The 17,860-nt window shown below is 35.1% G+C and overlaps 1 protein-coding gene across 9 annotated transcripts in view; it reads left to right on the top strand.

The window, feature by feature from the left end:
• F8 (coagulation factor VIII) overlaps window positions 1–17,860 on the top strand; it is a 201,958-nt gene that overhangs the window by 74,013 nt on the left and 110,085 nt on the right. For all 9 annotated transcript variants that reach the window (XM_052171818.1, XM_052171820.1, XM_052171819.1 and 6 more), the window contains 7 exons: window positions 4,364–4,432; window positions 9,883–9,999; window positions 10,524–10,745; window positions 12,029–12,284; window positions 13,168–13,339; window positions 14,365–14,458; window positions 15,812–16,026. In XM_052171818.1, the coding sequence (XP_052027778.1) occupies window positions 4,364–4,432; window positions 9,883–9,999; window positions 10,524–10,745; window positions 12,029–12,284; window positions 13,168–13,339; window positions 14,365–14,458; window positions 15,812–16,026 (1,145 nt within the window). The remainder of the gene's footprint in view (window positions 1–4,363; window positions 4,433–9,882; window positions 10,000–10,523; window positions 10,746–12,028; window positions 12,285–13,167; window positions 13,340–14,364; window positions 14,459–15,811; window positions 16,027–17,860) is intronic.

Genomic DNA, 17,860 nt, shown 5'->3' with positions numbered 1-17,860 from the left:
TTTCCTCGGTTTCTGTTGTGATATCTCCGTTTCCATTCCTAATTTTGTTAATTTGGATACTTTCTCTGTGCCCTTTGGTTAGTCTGGCTAAGGGTTTATCTATCTTGTTGATTTTTTCAAAGAACCAGCTTTTGGTCTTGTTGATTCTTTGTATGGTTCTCTTGGTTTCTACTTGATTGATTTCAGCCCTGAGTTTGATGATTTCCTGTCTTCTCCTCTTCCTGGGTGAATTAGCTTCTTCTTGTTCCAGGGTTTTCAGTTGTTCCTTTAATCTTCTAGGGTAAGCTCTCTCGAATTTCTTTTTGAAGGCACTCAAAGCTATGAGTTTTCCTCTTAGCACTGCTTTCAATGTGACCCATAGATTTGTGTATGTTGTGCCTTCGTTTTCATTAAATTCTAAGAAATCTTTGATTTCTTTCTTTATTTCTTCCTTGGCCAAGTTATCATTGAGTAGAGTATTATTCAGTTTCCATGTGTATGTGGGCTTTCTGTTGTTTATACTGTTACTAAAGACCACTTTTACTCCATAGTGATCTGATAGGAGACATGGGATTATTTCAATCTTCTTATATTTGTTGAGGTCTGTCTTGTGACCAACTATATGATCTATTTTGGAGAAGGTACCATGAGGTGCTGAGAAAACGGTATATTCTGGTGGTTATTGCTTCCTAACATTTTTTATTTTAATTTTATCCTCTTTGGGTTTGATGAAAGAAGCTTAATATCCTGCTCTTGCCAGGGTATAGTTTCCCTCATTGTACTGGTGCTTTCCCCCTATTAACCTTTGTAGGGCTGGGTTTGTAGAAAGATATTGTGTAAATTTGGTTTTGTCGTGGAATATCTTGGTTTCTCCATCTATAGTAATTGAGAGTTTCGCTGGGTATAGTAGTCTTGGCTGGCATTTGTGTTCTCTTAGAGTCTGCATGAGCTCCGCCCAGGATCTTCTAGCTTTCATGGTCTCTGGTGAGAAATCTGGTGTAATTCTGATAGGTCTTCCTTTATATGTTACTTGCCCTTTTTCTCTTACTGCCCTAAGTATTCTTTCTTTGTTTAGTACATTTGGGGTTTTGATTATTATGTGACAGGAGGTATTTCTGTTCTGGTCCAGTCTGTTTGGAGTTCTGTAAGCTTCTTGTATATTCATGGGCATCTCTCTCTCTTTAGGTTAGGGAAGTTTTCTTCCATAATTTTGTTGAAGATATTTGCTGGCCCTTTAAGTTGTACATCTTTACTCTCATCAATACCTATGATCCTTAGATTTGGCTTTCTCATTGTGTCCTGGATTTCCTGGATATTTTGGGTTACAAGCTTTTTGCATTTTGCATTTTCTTTAACTGTTGAGTCCATGGTTTTTATGGTATCTTCGGCATCTGAAATTCTTTCTTCTATCTCTTGTATTCTGTTGTTGATATTTGCATCAATGGTCCCTGATTTCTTCCCAAGGTTTTCTATCTCCAAAGTTGTCTCCCTTTGTGCTTTCTTAGTTGTTTCTACTTCTGTTTTTAGATCCTGAAAATTTTTGCTCAGTTCTGTCATTTGCTTGTTTGTGTTTTCCTGTAATTCTTTAAGAGATTTTTGTGTTTCCTCTTTCATGACTTCTGCCTGTTGATCAAGGTTCTCCTGTATTTCCTTAAGTGATTTTTGTGTTTCCTCCTTATTGGCTTTTGTATTCTCCTGAATTTCTTTCAATGATTTTTGTGTTTCCCTTGTAAGGGCTTCTAATTTTTGATCCATTTTCTCCTGAATTTCTTTAAGTATGTCCTTCATGTGTTCCTGTAGTAGCATCATGACCAGTGATTTTAAATCCAAATCTTGTTTTTCTGGTGTGTTGGGGTGTCCAGGACTTGCTAATGTTGGAGAATTGGGTTCAGATGCTGCCATAATGCCTTGGTTTCTGTTAGTAACGTTCCTACGTTTGCCTTTAGCCATCTGGTTCTCCCAGGAGTTAGATGGTCTTATTGTCACTGGCTGGTGCTTCAACCTACTGTGGATCTTTAAGGTTATTTCTGCAACACTGGATGACTGGGTTTCTTCTGTCTCAGATTATTGATATTCTGGCTTCTTCTTTTGTGCCTTTGGAGCCCTTCTCAATCTTGCCTCAAGCAATGCTATACTTAGCTTGTCAAGGTCAACCAGGTGTTCTCTGTCTGCTCTATTATGTAGGGAAGAAGTTGTGGTGGGAGTCACTCCCTCTGTTGATTCTCACATAGGACGCAGGTCCTATGATGGACTGGCTTGCAGATGAACCGCCTATGTGCTCAGTTCCTGAGTGCAGGCAGACCCCTGGCGGTTTGCACCACCAGAAATCTAAGACTCAGGGTGTTACAGTACCTAGTGATCCTTTTGTGTCCCTGTGGACAGCAAATATGGCTGCGGGGCTTCTCTCCTTCCACAGCTTCCCAAGCCCGGGGGGCTGGCAGACAAAAGCCGCCTAGGTGCTCAGTTCCTGAGTGCAGGCAGACCCCTGGCGGTTTGCACCACCAGAAATCTAAGACTCAGGGTGTTAAGGTACCTAGTGATCCCTCTGTGTCCCTGCAGACAGCAAATATGGCTGTGGGGCTTCTCTCCTTCCACAGCTTCCCAAGCCTGGCGGGCTGGCAGACCTAGTAATGTTTTTATGTCTACCATTTTATCTGCATTATTTTTCATGATAATCTTCAATTTTAATGTCTTTCTATATACTTCCTCTATTTTATCAGAAATGTTTACAATGTAAATCTTTGATTTTATCACAAATGTTTCTAATTCTACCTTCAATTGATTTAGAAAGAAATTTTATATCTACCATTTTATATGTAAAATTTTCCATGAAACAGTCAATTTTAATGTTTGTCTATTTATTTCTTGAATTTTACCAGAAATATTTTCCATGTAAATATTCAATGTTATCTGAAAATGTTTATAATTCTACCTTCAATCAACTTAGAATTATCTTTGTCTATCATTTTATTTACATAATTTCCATGAGAATCTTTACTTTTAACATGTTTTTTCTATAAATTTCTTCAATTTTATCAGAAATATTTTCCATGTAAATCTTCAAGTTTATCAGAAAATGTTTATAATTCCACTTTCAATCAACTTAGGAATACTTTTATACCTACCATTATTATATCTTTGTAAAATTTTCCATGATAATCTTCAATTCTAACATGTTTTTCTACATTTTTCTACAATTTTATCAGAAATATTTTCCACATAAATCTTCAATTCTATCATAAAATGTTCCTATCCCATATTTCAATTAATTTAGCAATGTTTTACATGTCTACCACTTTACTCTTTAATTTTCCATGAAAATTGACAATTTTAATGTGTTTATCTGAAATATTTTCCATGTAAATATTTAATTTTTTCATAAAGCGTTTTTATTTCCCCCAAAAAGGAATATTTCAACAGCTCATTTGTTTTTAAAAAGTCAGAAATTTTACCACAATTACAGATATTGTTTATACAAAAATGAGTCCAAAAAAGAAAACTGTCAAGTGTGCATATCATGTAAAATGTTCAAAGTTTTCATAATCTATTATAAAGAATTAAAATGACAGTGTAAATAAAATGTTTAATGGCAATCGAGAAAAAAAAGAAAGTAGGAGGGGGACTTCTCAGGAAGAAAGGTTTCAGTAGCAGACAGAGGATGAGAATGGGGGAATAGTGGGTAAAATGACTAACATTCATTATATACATGTATGAAACTCAACAAATTTAAAACTGTGAATGTATAAATGGGCTATGTCAAAATAAATAACTCTTGCTTTGTAAAATAGACTGCTAGGAGAATGGGAGGAAAAGCTGGGCACAGCAATTCACCTGTTCTCACATAGAAATATATACACATACAAGAATGTAAAAACACAATTTTTAAACTATATTAATAAATGTTCAAAATGTGAGTTTAGTTGTTCTTTTTCTTCACATACAATGTGGAGTCCTTTGCAATTACATAAATCAAAAGTTACAAGGGCAATAGAAGTTCCCTACATTAATTATCCATATACACATTTCATTGACAATATTTACTATTTTTGTTATTTTCTCCTGTAAAAATTCTATCACCCTATCATTTGTGTGTTTTATTTTGGCTCGTATTTTTATTTTAAATTCCATTTCCCAGCAATTCATTATTTTTATTTTACAAAAAAATAAATTTCTAGAAGAAATTAGAAACTTACATAAGTGACCATTTACTCCCAATAGTTTTAGAAATACCAATTTAAAGGACCTTACACCAAAGAACAAAGTTAACATTAGGCAAAGTATTTTATTTTTTATGCTCAAATGGTTTGTGAAGAAATTTTTTCTTGTGGCAATTTTCTACAAGGGCATTTTAAATTGACAAGAAATGTTTTCTCTTCTCTTTCAGGCAGTCTGTCCAAAGAAAGAACACAGATGTTGTACCAATTTGTACTACTTTTTGCTGTATTCGATGAAGGTTAGCAAGTTTCAATTAATTAAACATTTGAATTCCTAAAAGACATCAAATATGTAACAAATAGATTTATCTAGTGTTGGAGAATTTAGGCTGCTTATGTTCAGAAAAAGTGATGTTGATTATAGGAAGACTACAGCTATATTACTATTCAGGAGAGATATAAGTGGAGGACAGAAATGACTCTAAAACAAAAATGCAACCTAAGCTAATATCCAGAATTTATAAAGAAATCAAGAAGTTAGATACCAACAACCCAAATAACCCAATTTGAAAAATATGGCACAGAGCTAAACAGAGAATTCTCAACAGAGGAATCTCAAATGGCCAAGAAGCACTTTAAAAAATGTTCAAATAATATAAAATACCTTGATGTGACTCTAACCAAGTAACCAAGCAGGTGAAAGATTTGTATGAGAAGAACTTCAAGTCTAAAAAAAAAAAAAAAAAAGAACTTCAAGTCTCTGAAGAAAGAAATTGAAGAAGATCTCAGAAGATGGAAAGATCTCCCATGCTCATGTTTTGGCTAGATTAATATAGTAAAAAATGGCCATCTTCCCCAAAGCAATCTACAGATTCAATGCAATACCCATCAAAATTTCAACTCAATTCTTCATAGACTAGAAAAAGCAATTCTCAAATTCATTTGGAATAACAAAAAAAAACTAGGATAGCAAAAAGACACTCCACTCTCCACCTTGTATTCTGCAGTCTCCAGGCCTGTTGCTATAATGCCCACCTGAATGCCAATAAACAGCAGCTGAAGCACCAAACAACAACAACAACAACAACAAACTATTCTCAACAATAAAAAACTTCTGGAGGAATCACCATCGCTGACCTCAAGCTCTTCTGTAGAGCAATAGTGATAAAAACTGCATTGTATTGGTACAGAAACAAGCAAGTAGATCAATGGAATAGAATTTAAGACCCAGAAATGAACCCACACACCTATGGTTACTTGTTCTTTGACAAAGAAGCTAAAACCATGCAGTGGAAAAAAGATAGCATTTTCAACAAATAATGCTGGTTCAACTGGTGGTCTGCATGTAGAAAAATGCAAATTTATCCATACCTATCTCCTTGCACTAAGCTCAAGTCCAAGTGGATCAAGGACCTCCACATAAAACCAGATACACTGAATCTAATAGAAGAGAAAGTGGGGAGGAGCCTCAAATAGTTGGGCATGGGGGAAAACTTCCTGAACAGAACACCAATGGCTTACACTTTAAGAGCAACAATCGACAAATGGGACCTCATAAAATTTAAAAGCTTCTGTAAAGCAAGGGACACTATCAGTAGGACAAAATGGCAACCCACAGATTGGGAAGATATTTACCAACCCTACATCCGATAGAGGGATAATATCCAAAATATATAAAGAACTCAAGAAGACAGGCTCCAGAGAAACAAATAACCAAATTAAAAAGTGGAGTACAGAGCTATGAATTCTCAACCAAGGGATCTCAAATGGCTGAGAGACACTTAAACAGATGTTCAGCATCCTTAGTCATCAGGGAAATGCAAATCAAAATGACACTGAGATTTGACCTCATACCAGTCAGAATGGCTAAGATAAATAACTCAGGAGACAGCAGATGCTGGCAAGGATGTGGAGAAAGAGGAACACTCTTCCATTGTTGGTGGGACTGCAAGCTGGTACAACCACTCTGGAAATCAGTTTGGCAGTACCTCAGAAAATTAGACATAGTATTACCTGAGGACCCTGCTATACCACTCCTGGGCATATACCCAGAAGATGCTTCTACATGTAATAAGGACGCATGTCCCACTATGTTCATAGCAGCCATATTTATAATAGCCAGAAACTGAAAAAAAAAAAAAAAACCTAGATGTCCCTCAACCAAAGAATGGATAAGAAAGTGTGGTACAGCCGGGCATGGTAGCACACGCCTGTAGTCCCAGCACTTGGGAGGCAGAGGCAGGCGGATTTCTGAGTTTGATGCCATCCTGGTCTACAGAGTGAGTTCCAGGACAGCCAGGGCTACACAGAGAAACCCTGTCTCGAAAAACCAAAAAGAAAAAAAGAAAGAAAAAAAAAGAAAGTGTGGTACATCTGCTCAATGGAATACTATGCAGATGTAAAAAATAAGACATCATGAATTTGTCTATTGTTGGTGTATTTTGCCTTACAGAAGCTTTTCAATTTCATGAGATCCCATTTACCAATTGTTGATCTTAGTGCCTAATCCATTGATGTTCTGTTCAGAAAGGAAGTTGTGCCCTGTTTCAAATCATTCAAGGCACTTTCTCACATTCTCTTCAATTAGTTTCAGTGTTGAACTTGAGCTTTATGCAGGATGATAAAAACGGATCTCCTTTCATTCTTACACATACAGACTGCCGGTTATACCAGCACATTTATTAAAGATGTTTTCTTTTATTCCACTGTATGTTTTTGGCTTCTTTGTCAAAATCAAATGTCCGTAAGTGTGTGGTTTTGCTTCTGGTCTTCAATTCTATTCCATTGATCGACCTGTTTGTTTCTGTACCAATACCATACAGTTTTTATCACTGTTGTTCTGTAGTACAGCTTGAGGTCAGGGAAGGTGATTCTCCCAGAAGTTCTTTTATTGTTGAGAACTGATTTGGCTATCCTCAGTTTTTTATTTTTCCAGAGGAAGATGAGAATTGCTTTTTCCATATCTGTGAAGAATTATGTTGGAATTTTGATGGGGATTGCATTGAATCTGTAGGTTGCTTTAGGTAACATGGCCATTTTCACTATATTAATCTTACCAATCCATCAACATGGGAGATCTTTCCATCTTCTGAGGTCTTCTTTGATTTCTTTTATCAGGGATTTGAAGTTCTTGTTGTACCTTTCACTTGCTTGGTAATAGTTACACCAAGATATTGTATACTAGTTGTGGCTATTGTGAAGGGTGTCATTTCCCTAATTTCTTTCTCAGCCTGATTATCATTTGTGTAAAGGAAGGCTACTGATTTGTTTGAGTTAATTTTATATCCGGCCACATTGCTGAAGTTGTTCATCAGCTGTAGGAGTTCTTTGGTAGAGTTTTTTGGGTTGCTTAAATATATTATTGTATCATCTGCAAATAGTTATACTTTGACTTATTCCTTTCCAATTTGTATCCCATTGATCTTCTTTTGTTGTCTAATTTCTCTGGCTAGAACTTCAAGTACTATATTGAATAAATATGAAGAAAGAGGGCAGCCTTGTCTAGTCCCTGATTGCGGGATTGCTTCAAGTTTATCTCCATTTAGTTTGATGCTGGCTACTGGTTTGCTGTATATTGTTTTTACTATGTTTAGGTATGGGCCTTGAATCCCTGTTCCTTTCAAGGCTTTTGACATGAAGGGATGCTGAACTTTGTCAAATGCTTTTTCAGCATCTAATGAAATGACCATGTGTTTTTGTTTTTTCTTTGAGTTTGTTTATGTGGTGGATTACATTGATTGATTTATGTATATTGAACCATCCCTGCATTTCTTGGATGAAGCATACTTAATGTGGTGATGGATGGATTTAATGTGTTCTTGGAGTCAGCTCGCAGGAATTTTATTGAGTATTTTTGCATTGATATTTATAAGCGAGATTGGTCTGAAGTTTTCTTTGTTGGGTCTTTGTGTGGCATAGATATCAGAGTAACTGTAGCTTCATAGAATGAATTAGGTAGTGTTCCTTCTGGTGCTATTTTGTGGAATAGTTTGAGGAGTATTGGTGTTAGCTCTTCTTTGAAGGTCTGGTAGAATTCTGCACTAAAACCATCTGGCCCCAGGCTTTTTTTGTGGTTGGGAGGTTTTTGATGACTACTATGTCTATTTCCTTAGGAGTTATGGGACTGTTTAGTTTACCTGATCTTGATTTAGTTTTGGTATGTGGTATCTGTCTAGAAAATCATACATTTAATCTAGATTTTTCTGTTTTATAGAGTATAGGCTTTTGTAGTAGATTCTGATAATTATTTGAATTTCCTCAATTTATGTTGTTATATCTCCCTTTTTGTTTCTAATTTTGTTAATTTGGATACTATCTCTGTGCCCTTTAGTTAGTTTGGATAGAGAGTTATCTGTCTTACTGATTTTTCTCAGAGACCCTACTCTTAGTTTTGTTGATTGCTTTTTATCATTCTCTTTGTTTTTAACTGTTTGATTCCAGCCTTGAGTTTGACTATTCTGCTGTCTACTCCTGTTGCGTGTGTTTGCTTCTTTCTGTTCTAGAGCTTTCAGGTGTGCTGTTAAGTTGCTTGTATGGGATCTTTATGAAGGTACTTAGTGCTATGAATTTTCCTCTTAACACTGCCTTCATTGTATCCCATAACTTGGGTATGATATGTCTTCATTTTTATTGAATTCTATAAATTACTTGATTTCTTTTTTCATTTCTTCCCTGACCAAGTTATCATTGAGCAGAGAGTTGTTTAATTTCCATGAATATCTGGACTTTCTGTTGTTTTTGTTGTTATTTAAGTCTAGCCTTAGTCATGGTGATAGAATGCATGGGATTATTTCCATCTTCTAGTGTCTGTTGAGGATTGTTTTATATCCAATTACATAGTCACTTTTGGAGAAGGTTCCATGAGGTGCTGAGAAGAAAGTATATTCTCTTGTTTTGGGGTGAAATATTCTGTATCTGTATCTGTAATCAAATGCTAAATCTATTTGGTTCATAACTTCTGTTAGTTTCACTGTGTCTCACTTGAGTTTCTGTTTCAATGACCTGTCCATTGGTAAGAGTGGAGTGTTGAAGTTTACCACTATTATTGTGTGAGGTACAATGTATTCTTTGAGCTTTAGTAATGTCTTTTATGAATGTGGGTGCCCTTGCATTTTGGGCATAGATGTTCAGAATTGAGACTTTCTCTTGGTGGATTTTTTTCCTTTGATGAGTATGAAGTGTCCTTCCCCAAGTCATTTGATAACTTTTGGTTGAAAGTCTGTTTTATTGGATATTAGGATGGAAACTCCAGCTTGTTTCTTGGGACCATTACGTTATCTTCTTATTGGAGGCCATATCATCTTGATCCTGACAAATCTTTCTCTTTTCTGTTTTTCATACTTGTTCTTAAGTGCCTAAATAATTTTCAGTGCTTCAGCTTTTATTAGTTTTGGAGAATAGTTTGGGAAGTCTTCAACTTCCTGTGGTTTCTTTGCTTAAAAAAAAAATAGTATGAAGCAATTTATGACAGGGCAAGGACTGACAACCCTTTTTAAATCTATCACCTAACTTGCAAAATGAAATTCTTATAGCTTAAACTAACTAGTGTTTTCCCTTCTCCTAGTTATCATTTGTCATTTTTACTCTGTCATTATGAACAAATACAGGGAGAGGTAATTGGTCTGAAAAAAATTAATTTTTTTTCTCTGCAACTCTGAAATTGTGTCTACACAAAATAAAAAGGAAAGGATAGAAGGAAAGGGGGAGTATAACTCATGAAGCAGACCTTATTTTTCCCCTCTTTTGCCAGGGAAGAGCTGGCACTCAGAAACAAATGACTCTTACACGCAGTCTATGGATTCTGCATCTGCTGGAGCCTGGCCTAAAATGCACACAGTAAATGGCTATGTAAACAGGTCTCTGCCAGGTATGTACAGGACTGTCCAACAATTCTCAGGGTTTTGGGACTTCAAAACCATACGTCTTTTCTACAACTACCAGAGAGTTCTACATCCACTGAATTCTACCATCTGGTTTGTTTGTTTTGTTCATATAATGTGAAAGAAGAACTAGACTGACAATTTAGTAGAGCAATATCTTTAAAAGGGATCTAAGGGAAAGATTATTTTCAAGCTATAATTTAGAGCATTTGTGAATAATAGAAAATGTTATCAGCCATGGAATGCCTTAGCAACAGCTAAATATATACTACAGCAAAACTAAAGAGTAAATTAAAGAAACATATTCATGTCATTAAGCAGTATGTTGGTTATTTGTTGCTTTTGGCAAGAGCTGTTGGTTTAGTAGTACCCTAACTTCCTTGGTAACTGTTTTTAAGTTAAGGTAGCAGTAAAATTTGTAGGGTTAACTTTATCCAGCCCATTCTAGCAAGTACTTTTAATTTTACAATCCATAATTATTTTCCATAGCTGTCTCATTCCCATTTTACAGGTCTGATTGGATGCCATAGAAAATCAGTCTACTGGCACGTGATTGGAATGGGCACCACTCCTGAAATACACTCAATATTCCTTGAAGGTCACACGTTTTTTGTGAGGAACCACCGTCAAGCTTCCTTGGAGATATCACCAATAACTTTCCTTACTGCTCAAACACTCTTGATAGATCTTGGGCAGTTCCTGCTATTTTGTCATATCTCTTCCCATAAACATGGTACTACCATCTTGGATCTTAAAAATGAGTACTATAAAAGATCCCATTGTAATTTTAATGACATTTCCTGGGCAGTGTACAACAATATAATGTGTTGCAAAAAATGGCATCATACAGTCAACAATTATGTTAAACTTCAACTGAAATCTTCAAATGTAATAATTTTTACCTTGAATATAGAAGAAGTTTATTGTTAGTACAATAGTATTGTGGGTTTCTGGTTAAATGTCTAACAGAACATTTGGTTATATGTATAACATTTGGTTCAATGTATAACAGAATGAGGAGACATAGTTTACGGATAAATAAGAAGGAAAGATGAAAGACAGTCTGTTAGTGGTTTCACAGCCTGATCCCATTAACTAGGCTTCAGTACTATGGGAAGAGGTAAAGAGATGATTCCATCAGAAATCTAGGGAAATGAGGTATATGAAATTTTCAAGGACTATCTGATGGAAGTTTTGCAAAAGAGTTACGATCCTGTGTAAACAAAGTTGGGACAATTGTGCCTACACTGTCAATTCCTGATCACATGACTTTGTAGGTATAACTATGCAAATTCATATTAAATAATCCTTTTACTTCAAGTCTCCTTCTTGTGCATTAACTCTTAATTTTTTGTCTTCAATTAACCTAATAACTTTTTCTTGATTATGTCCATTTAAGTCTGCCTTATTCTGTTATATTGCCAAAATGGAATATCAGAAATAGGGTAATTTATAACAAACAGAAAATTATTGTCTCATACAGTTCAAGAGCATAGGAAATTCAATATCACAATTTTGTCATTTGATAGGAAATTTCTTTCTGTGTTATAGTACAGGAAAATGATACCCATGGTAGACAGATAAAAGAAAGAAAATGAAGAGAGAGGGATGAAGTAGAGAAGCGATCTCTTTCTGAGATAACCAGCCATTCTTGAAGTAACAGAATTTAGTCCTTCTATGAGATAGAGACAAAATAAACAGTTCCAAAGAGAAATACTCATATACATTCCAACATGTTATATTAATGAATTTTGGACTAGAAATGACTATGAATACTCATATATATTGTTATATTAATGAATTTTGGAGATGGTTCAAATCTATATAGAGGATAGTTTGATAAAATGGCAAATCCAGAAACCAATAGGTACTATAATTCATATAGAAGAGTAACAAAAACAGTACTGATTTGAAAGAGAGACACAAGACAAAATATTTAAATCATAATAAGAAGGGAAAATTCATAACATTTCACTCAAGAAAGTTAAGAACATTGTCTGGTTTGTCTGACTGCAGATGGCATGGAAGCTTATGTCAAAGTAGATAGCTGCCCTGAGGAACCCCAATGGCAAAAGAAAAATAATGAGGAAATTGAAGATTATGATGATGATCTTGATTCAGAAATGGACATGTTCACATTGGATTATGACAGCTCTCCTTTTATCCAAATTCGCTCGGTTGCTAAAAAGTACCCTAAAACTTGGATACATTATATTTCTGCTGAGGAGGAAGACTGGGACTATGCTCCTTCAGTTCTCACCTCAGATAATGGGTAAACACTTTTGGATTCTTGGTATTGCTCTCTCCTATACTCAAATTTGTCTTATGTAAGCCAATGAATCTTTAAAGCATATTTAAGAGTTAATATGTCATGGGATCAAATGATAAGGATGTTGTTGTATCTACCATTCTACTTCTGTCCTACAATACCTAAATAAGTATCAATTTGTAAGTAAGAAAGTTTTATTTTGACTTGTGGATTTGGAATTTTCAGTCTGTGGTTGCTTGACTCTGGCTTTGTGCTTGGGACAGCACAAAAATTCACAATAATATGCAAAATGGAAGGGGTCTATTCCATGCAAGAAATAAAGTGAGATAAAAGGGGCCTAAGATTTCAATATCATCCCTTTCAACAGCATGCCCTCAGTGACCTAAGTTCTTTCCACTAGGCTTCAATTCTTTTTTTTCAGGGTTTTACATTTATTTTAATAGTTCAGCAAATATCTACACACACACACATACACACACACACACACACACACACTGCCACAGTCAGTCAGAGGCAAAGTGATGATAGCATCTTTGTCTTACCCATGCCACATCACACATCAGGACCTGCTCACCTGCACCCCCACCACCAGGGTCAGCTCTATTCTGCTGCCCAGGCAAAGTGCAGGGCCTGCTCTTACAAACACTGCATAGGCTCCAACTTTTAAAGATTCTACCATCTCTTACGAGCTCCATATCCTTGTGACTAAGCCCTCAACACTTATTTATTCTGTGGCAGTTCACAGAACATTAGATAATAGCATGGGTAAGCCTAAGACTACTTAGACTTTTCTTACTTTTTGTTTTGAGTAAATTATATTAGAAGTGGGTTTTTGATTACCTACATATTTCTGACCTTGCACCTAATCTTTTTGCCTCTCATACAGAAGTTATAAAAGCCAGTATCTGAGCAATGGTCCTCATCGGATTGGTAGGAAATATAAAAAAGTCAGATTTATAGCATACACAGATGAAACCTTTAAGACTCGTGAAACTATCCAGCATGAATCAGGACTCTTGGGACCTTTACTTTATGGAGAAGTTGGAGACACGCTGTTGGTAAATAAAGGGGAAAATATGAGGTTGTTTCAGTAAAAAGAGTCTCTTTGCTGGAAAGACAGCTCAGTGGTTAAGAGCACTTGTCATTCTTGCAGAGGAACTAGATTTAGCTCCTAACATTCACATGGTGGCTTAAAGCCATTTGTATCCCTAGTCTCATGGAATCCAAAGGCCTCTGCTGACCTGCATAGGTACCAGGCATACATGTGGTACACACACACACACATATAGGCAAAACTCTCAAACACATAAATAAAATAATTCTTCTTTTAAAGAAAAGTGTGGATGGTTTGAATTTCTATGATCCTTCAAAATTCAGCCTTGACTCCAATGGATAGAATCTTTTAAAATTTTTAAATATTGCACAAATAAAAATAACTTATGTAATGAGTATATGGAAAAAAATTAATATGACCAATCACATTCACAAACCCTTTTAACTACTCACTATTTAGACTGGTACATTCATATCCTCCAAGAACTTTTTTAATTAATTTTTTTCCTTCATTAACTTTTAAAATACAAATCATACCCTCAGATCTAAAGGTAGTCTTCAAGCATTTAGTGCTATTTTTATGTTATTGCTTTTTATTTTTTTAATCTTATTTAAAGCTCTTATAATTAGACAGTGTCACCTGCATCCTTGCTTGAGGCTATAAATTGTCTTCCAGTTATACCTGCTTATTAAGTGATAACTCTTATAACCTGAATCACTATCTCAAGTGTTGAAGTATTAAGTGCCAAGAATACAGAAAAGCTGTCCTTAGCAGACACCAAGATTTCACTTTGTCTGGGAGATGCAGGCAAAACTTGATAAAGCAAGTGAAATTGAAAAGGCTAGGGCAAACCCAAGCAGCTACCTGAGCTTCCTTTTTATGACCAGAGCAAATATATTGAGTTTTATTAAGTGTTTAGACCTATAATGTAGATACAGGCAGCTTTTGATTTTCTAGAGCTAGGTCACAGTTTTCTTGTTAAGCCTAGTCATCTTAGGACTTGATCTCATATCTCACTTATACTTTCAGATTATATTTAAGAATCAAGCAAGCCGACCATATAATATTTACCCTCATGGAATCACTGATGTCAGTCCTCTACATGCAAGGAGATTGCCAAGAGGTAATTAGGATCTCAGTTTATAGGTCTTTCTTGATGTAGATATACTTGAAGTACAACTCCAGCTGTTGACACACTATTTTCATAATAATTTTACATAATTCTTCTTTGCTTTGTCTAAACATTTATTTTAAACATAATAAATACAAAAGGAGCATTTATACCATTTTAGTAATGCAAGATCATTTTACAAATATATTTACCATAGAACTAGGTAATATACTATTGCTATTTTCTTGCCCACAGTCCTAATCATTTTATTATTAAAATAAAATACATTATTCTTCCTTATGTAAGAATATACAAATATTCTCATTACTTCTATTATTTGTAATAAGAGGTAAACCTTTTTAAAGTAATATGTTATGAAAAGTATAGAGAGCATCTCTTATAAGCAAAACCTGTCAATTATAAAAGCCAATGGCCAATGAGCTGAGGCAGAAAATAGGGCGTGGGACACTGGTAGGAAAAGAGAGGATTCTGGGAAAGAGTGAGAAAATAGAGATGGACCTAAACCATCAGATAACTGAACTCAGGATAGAGAAAGGAGAGATTCAAATGAGACACTGAGTGAGATGCTGAGGAAGATGGTAAGAAAGAAGGACAGGTAAACTAACCATGTATAAGACTTAGAATAGTTTAAATGGATTAAATGTATTATGAGCTGGTCAGGGAATGAGCCAAAGCTTATGGCCAAGGCATTTATTAATAAATAGTTTCAGAGTCATCATTATGGGAGCAGGGGCTGAAAAGAAGAAAAAACAGATTTATATTTTTATAGAAAAGTTTCCTTGGCCTATTTTTATTGCATAAAATAATTGTGTGAATCTTAAATTTGCTACAGGTGCCAGTTTACTTTCTGTTCAGTGAAAATTTTCACATGTACATGGGTTAGTAGTCCTCTTGAAATAAGAGCATGATTATTGTTAAAAAGAGAACTTTAGATACACTGAACTTGAAGTAATTCATGAATTAATTTTGGACTAAAAATGATTCATAATGCTTCACCTTACCACAGAAAGGGAGAGAATTATATTCATAGACAGAACAGAAAGTGACATAGAAATAGACTGATTAAATGTAGCCAGCAGGTTTTTTATACAGTATTTTCACAGCTTCAGCCTTTAATGGGCTGGACGTTCAGCTGTTATGATATGCTAAGACTCAGCTACTTGCTATAAGAATATACTTCCAAGTTAGCTTAAAAATATCCATATACTAAGTTTGGTTACAGTTTCGATGCACAGAGAACTTGAAATATATATAGAAGCAGGTTTGGGCCAAACTTAGTTCAATATTATGAAATATGTAGCTCATTATACTCTAATAATCTATTTCTGGTTTGAATGTGGATAGGTATAAAGCATGTGAAGGATTTGCCAGTTCATCCAGGAGAGATATTCAAGTACAAATGGACAGTTACAGTAGAAGATGGACCAACTAAATCAGATCCACGCTGCCTGACACGCTATTATTCAAGTTCCATTAACCCTGAGAGAGATCTAGCTTCAGGACTGATTGGCCCTCTTCTCATCTGCTACAAAGAATCTGTAGATCAAAGGGGAAACCAGGTGAGATCTTTTCTTCCCAAGTACTAAATTTTAAAGTAAAAGTGGAATAAAATGCCTATGAACTTCTAGATATTCCCTATACTCTCTTGATATAGGTACCTCTATAACTTACAGAAAATATAACCCAATAAAAGTGATTGAGCTGAGTTCCACTTAGCTTTCATTAAATTTGGATTTTCTCGGTAACTTGTCTTCTAACAAAAAGAAAAGCCAGAACCCTAGATTCTTTCTATTTAACTCAGTCTCAATCTGGGATTTTGCTTTCTCCCCGAGGAGTCTGCCAGTTCTTACCTGTCTAATTGCCACCTACATTTAAATGACCATTTTTTTTTGAGACAGGGTTTCAGGTATTCCAGGCTTGCCTTGAATTCTTTGGTAGTTGAAAATGGTCTTTGACGGCTGGTCCTCTTGCCTATACCTTGTAAATACTGGAATTACTGGAATTATAGTGTGTGACACCGTGCCCAATTTATGCAGTACTGAGGATGAGGCTGGTATGTTGGTGTACAAGTATGATGGTTTGTCTCTGTATATTCAATTGTTAATTCTGTATCTTTAGAGAGCTAAGTGCTATCAGTATCTTGGTATTGTTATTTCTATGACCCATCACTGGCCTCATATTTTGTAAATATTCATCCTTCCTCACTAGCCTAGAGACAATCTATAATTGTATCTGATTGGCTGTAATAATGATTTGATCACCAATAGCTAGGCAGATAAAGGGATACTGGGAGAAGAAAGCAGAGGGGAAATTCAGAGAGCACTCTGGGAGGAGAATAGACACTGCAGTGGAGCAGAGGCAAGATAGTTAGTTGGGTTAAGTTAGATGAGCTAGCTGGGAGACTGATGAAGGCCTAAACTTTAAACTATGTTAGAACCCTCCCTGTCTTTATTTATACTGCTGGCAGGTCTGAGAAAGTCAAGCTATACCCATGGCTTTGTGCATGCTAGGCAAAAACTCTTCCAACTGAAATATATCCTGACCTCTACAAATTTTAAAACCTACAAGCTTATGTCTTCAGCTTGTTACTTTCCTGGACATCTCATTATGGATGAATCAAAAGCACCTTAAAATTAGTTAGATGAGTTAAAAAACAAACAAACAAACAAACAAACAAACAAACAAACAAACAAAAAAACGAGTTAGGTGAGTTTTTTCAAGGCCAGCATGGAAAACATAGGAAGCTCTAGGCCAGCCTGTCAGAAAACAAAAGTAATATATTTCTAGCATCTACAACAGTATGTGACATTTAGTAAGGAGCCAATATTTGTTGAACAAAATATAGGAAAATATAAAATTATCTCAGATTGTGGTTAGAATTTAAACTATTTCTACTGCTTTAGAAAATTGTCTGAGTAAGAAAAAAATTAGTTCTTTACAAAAATCTCACTTCTTGGCTCCAGAAGAACTTACTGCCATATTTTGAGGCTTGACTATGAATTCATTTTAACTATTTAGGATACATAAATTAGGTTTAATGCTCAAAGCACATGTACTTGGATACAGGCATAACACATAGTATACAAATCCAGAGTGTAGGACTTTGAACTAATATTTGGATGTGACCAAATATCTCTCCTAAGAATGTTTTCTAATTATACTTTCCCACAAGATTCTGGAAGATGACTAAAATATATATTCTCTAATTTCCTCTTCAGCATTTTTACTTTTGTAACTATGAGTCATATAAAATTAAATATACACATATGAAGTTTAGATATTAAATCTTATACTCAATTAGCAGTTGACTAATAAATGAATTTAGTTCATTTTATAAAGCACAATATATTCTAAGATCCTGAAGGGCCTTTTTTGAACAAAATCTTTATGGTA

The sequence above is a fragment of the Apodemus sylvaticus genome, chromosome X (assembly GCF_947179515.1).
Source record: "Apodemus sylvaticus chromosome X, mApoSyl1.1, whole genome shotgun sequence".
Classification (NCBI taxonomy): Eukaryota; Metazoa; Chordata; class Mammalia; order Rodentia; family Muridae; genus Apodemus; species Apodemus sylvaticus.
Note: the sequence above shows the minus strand (reverse complement) of the source record. Positions and strands in the feature narration are given on the sequence as shown.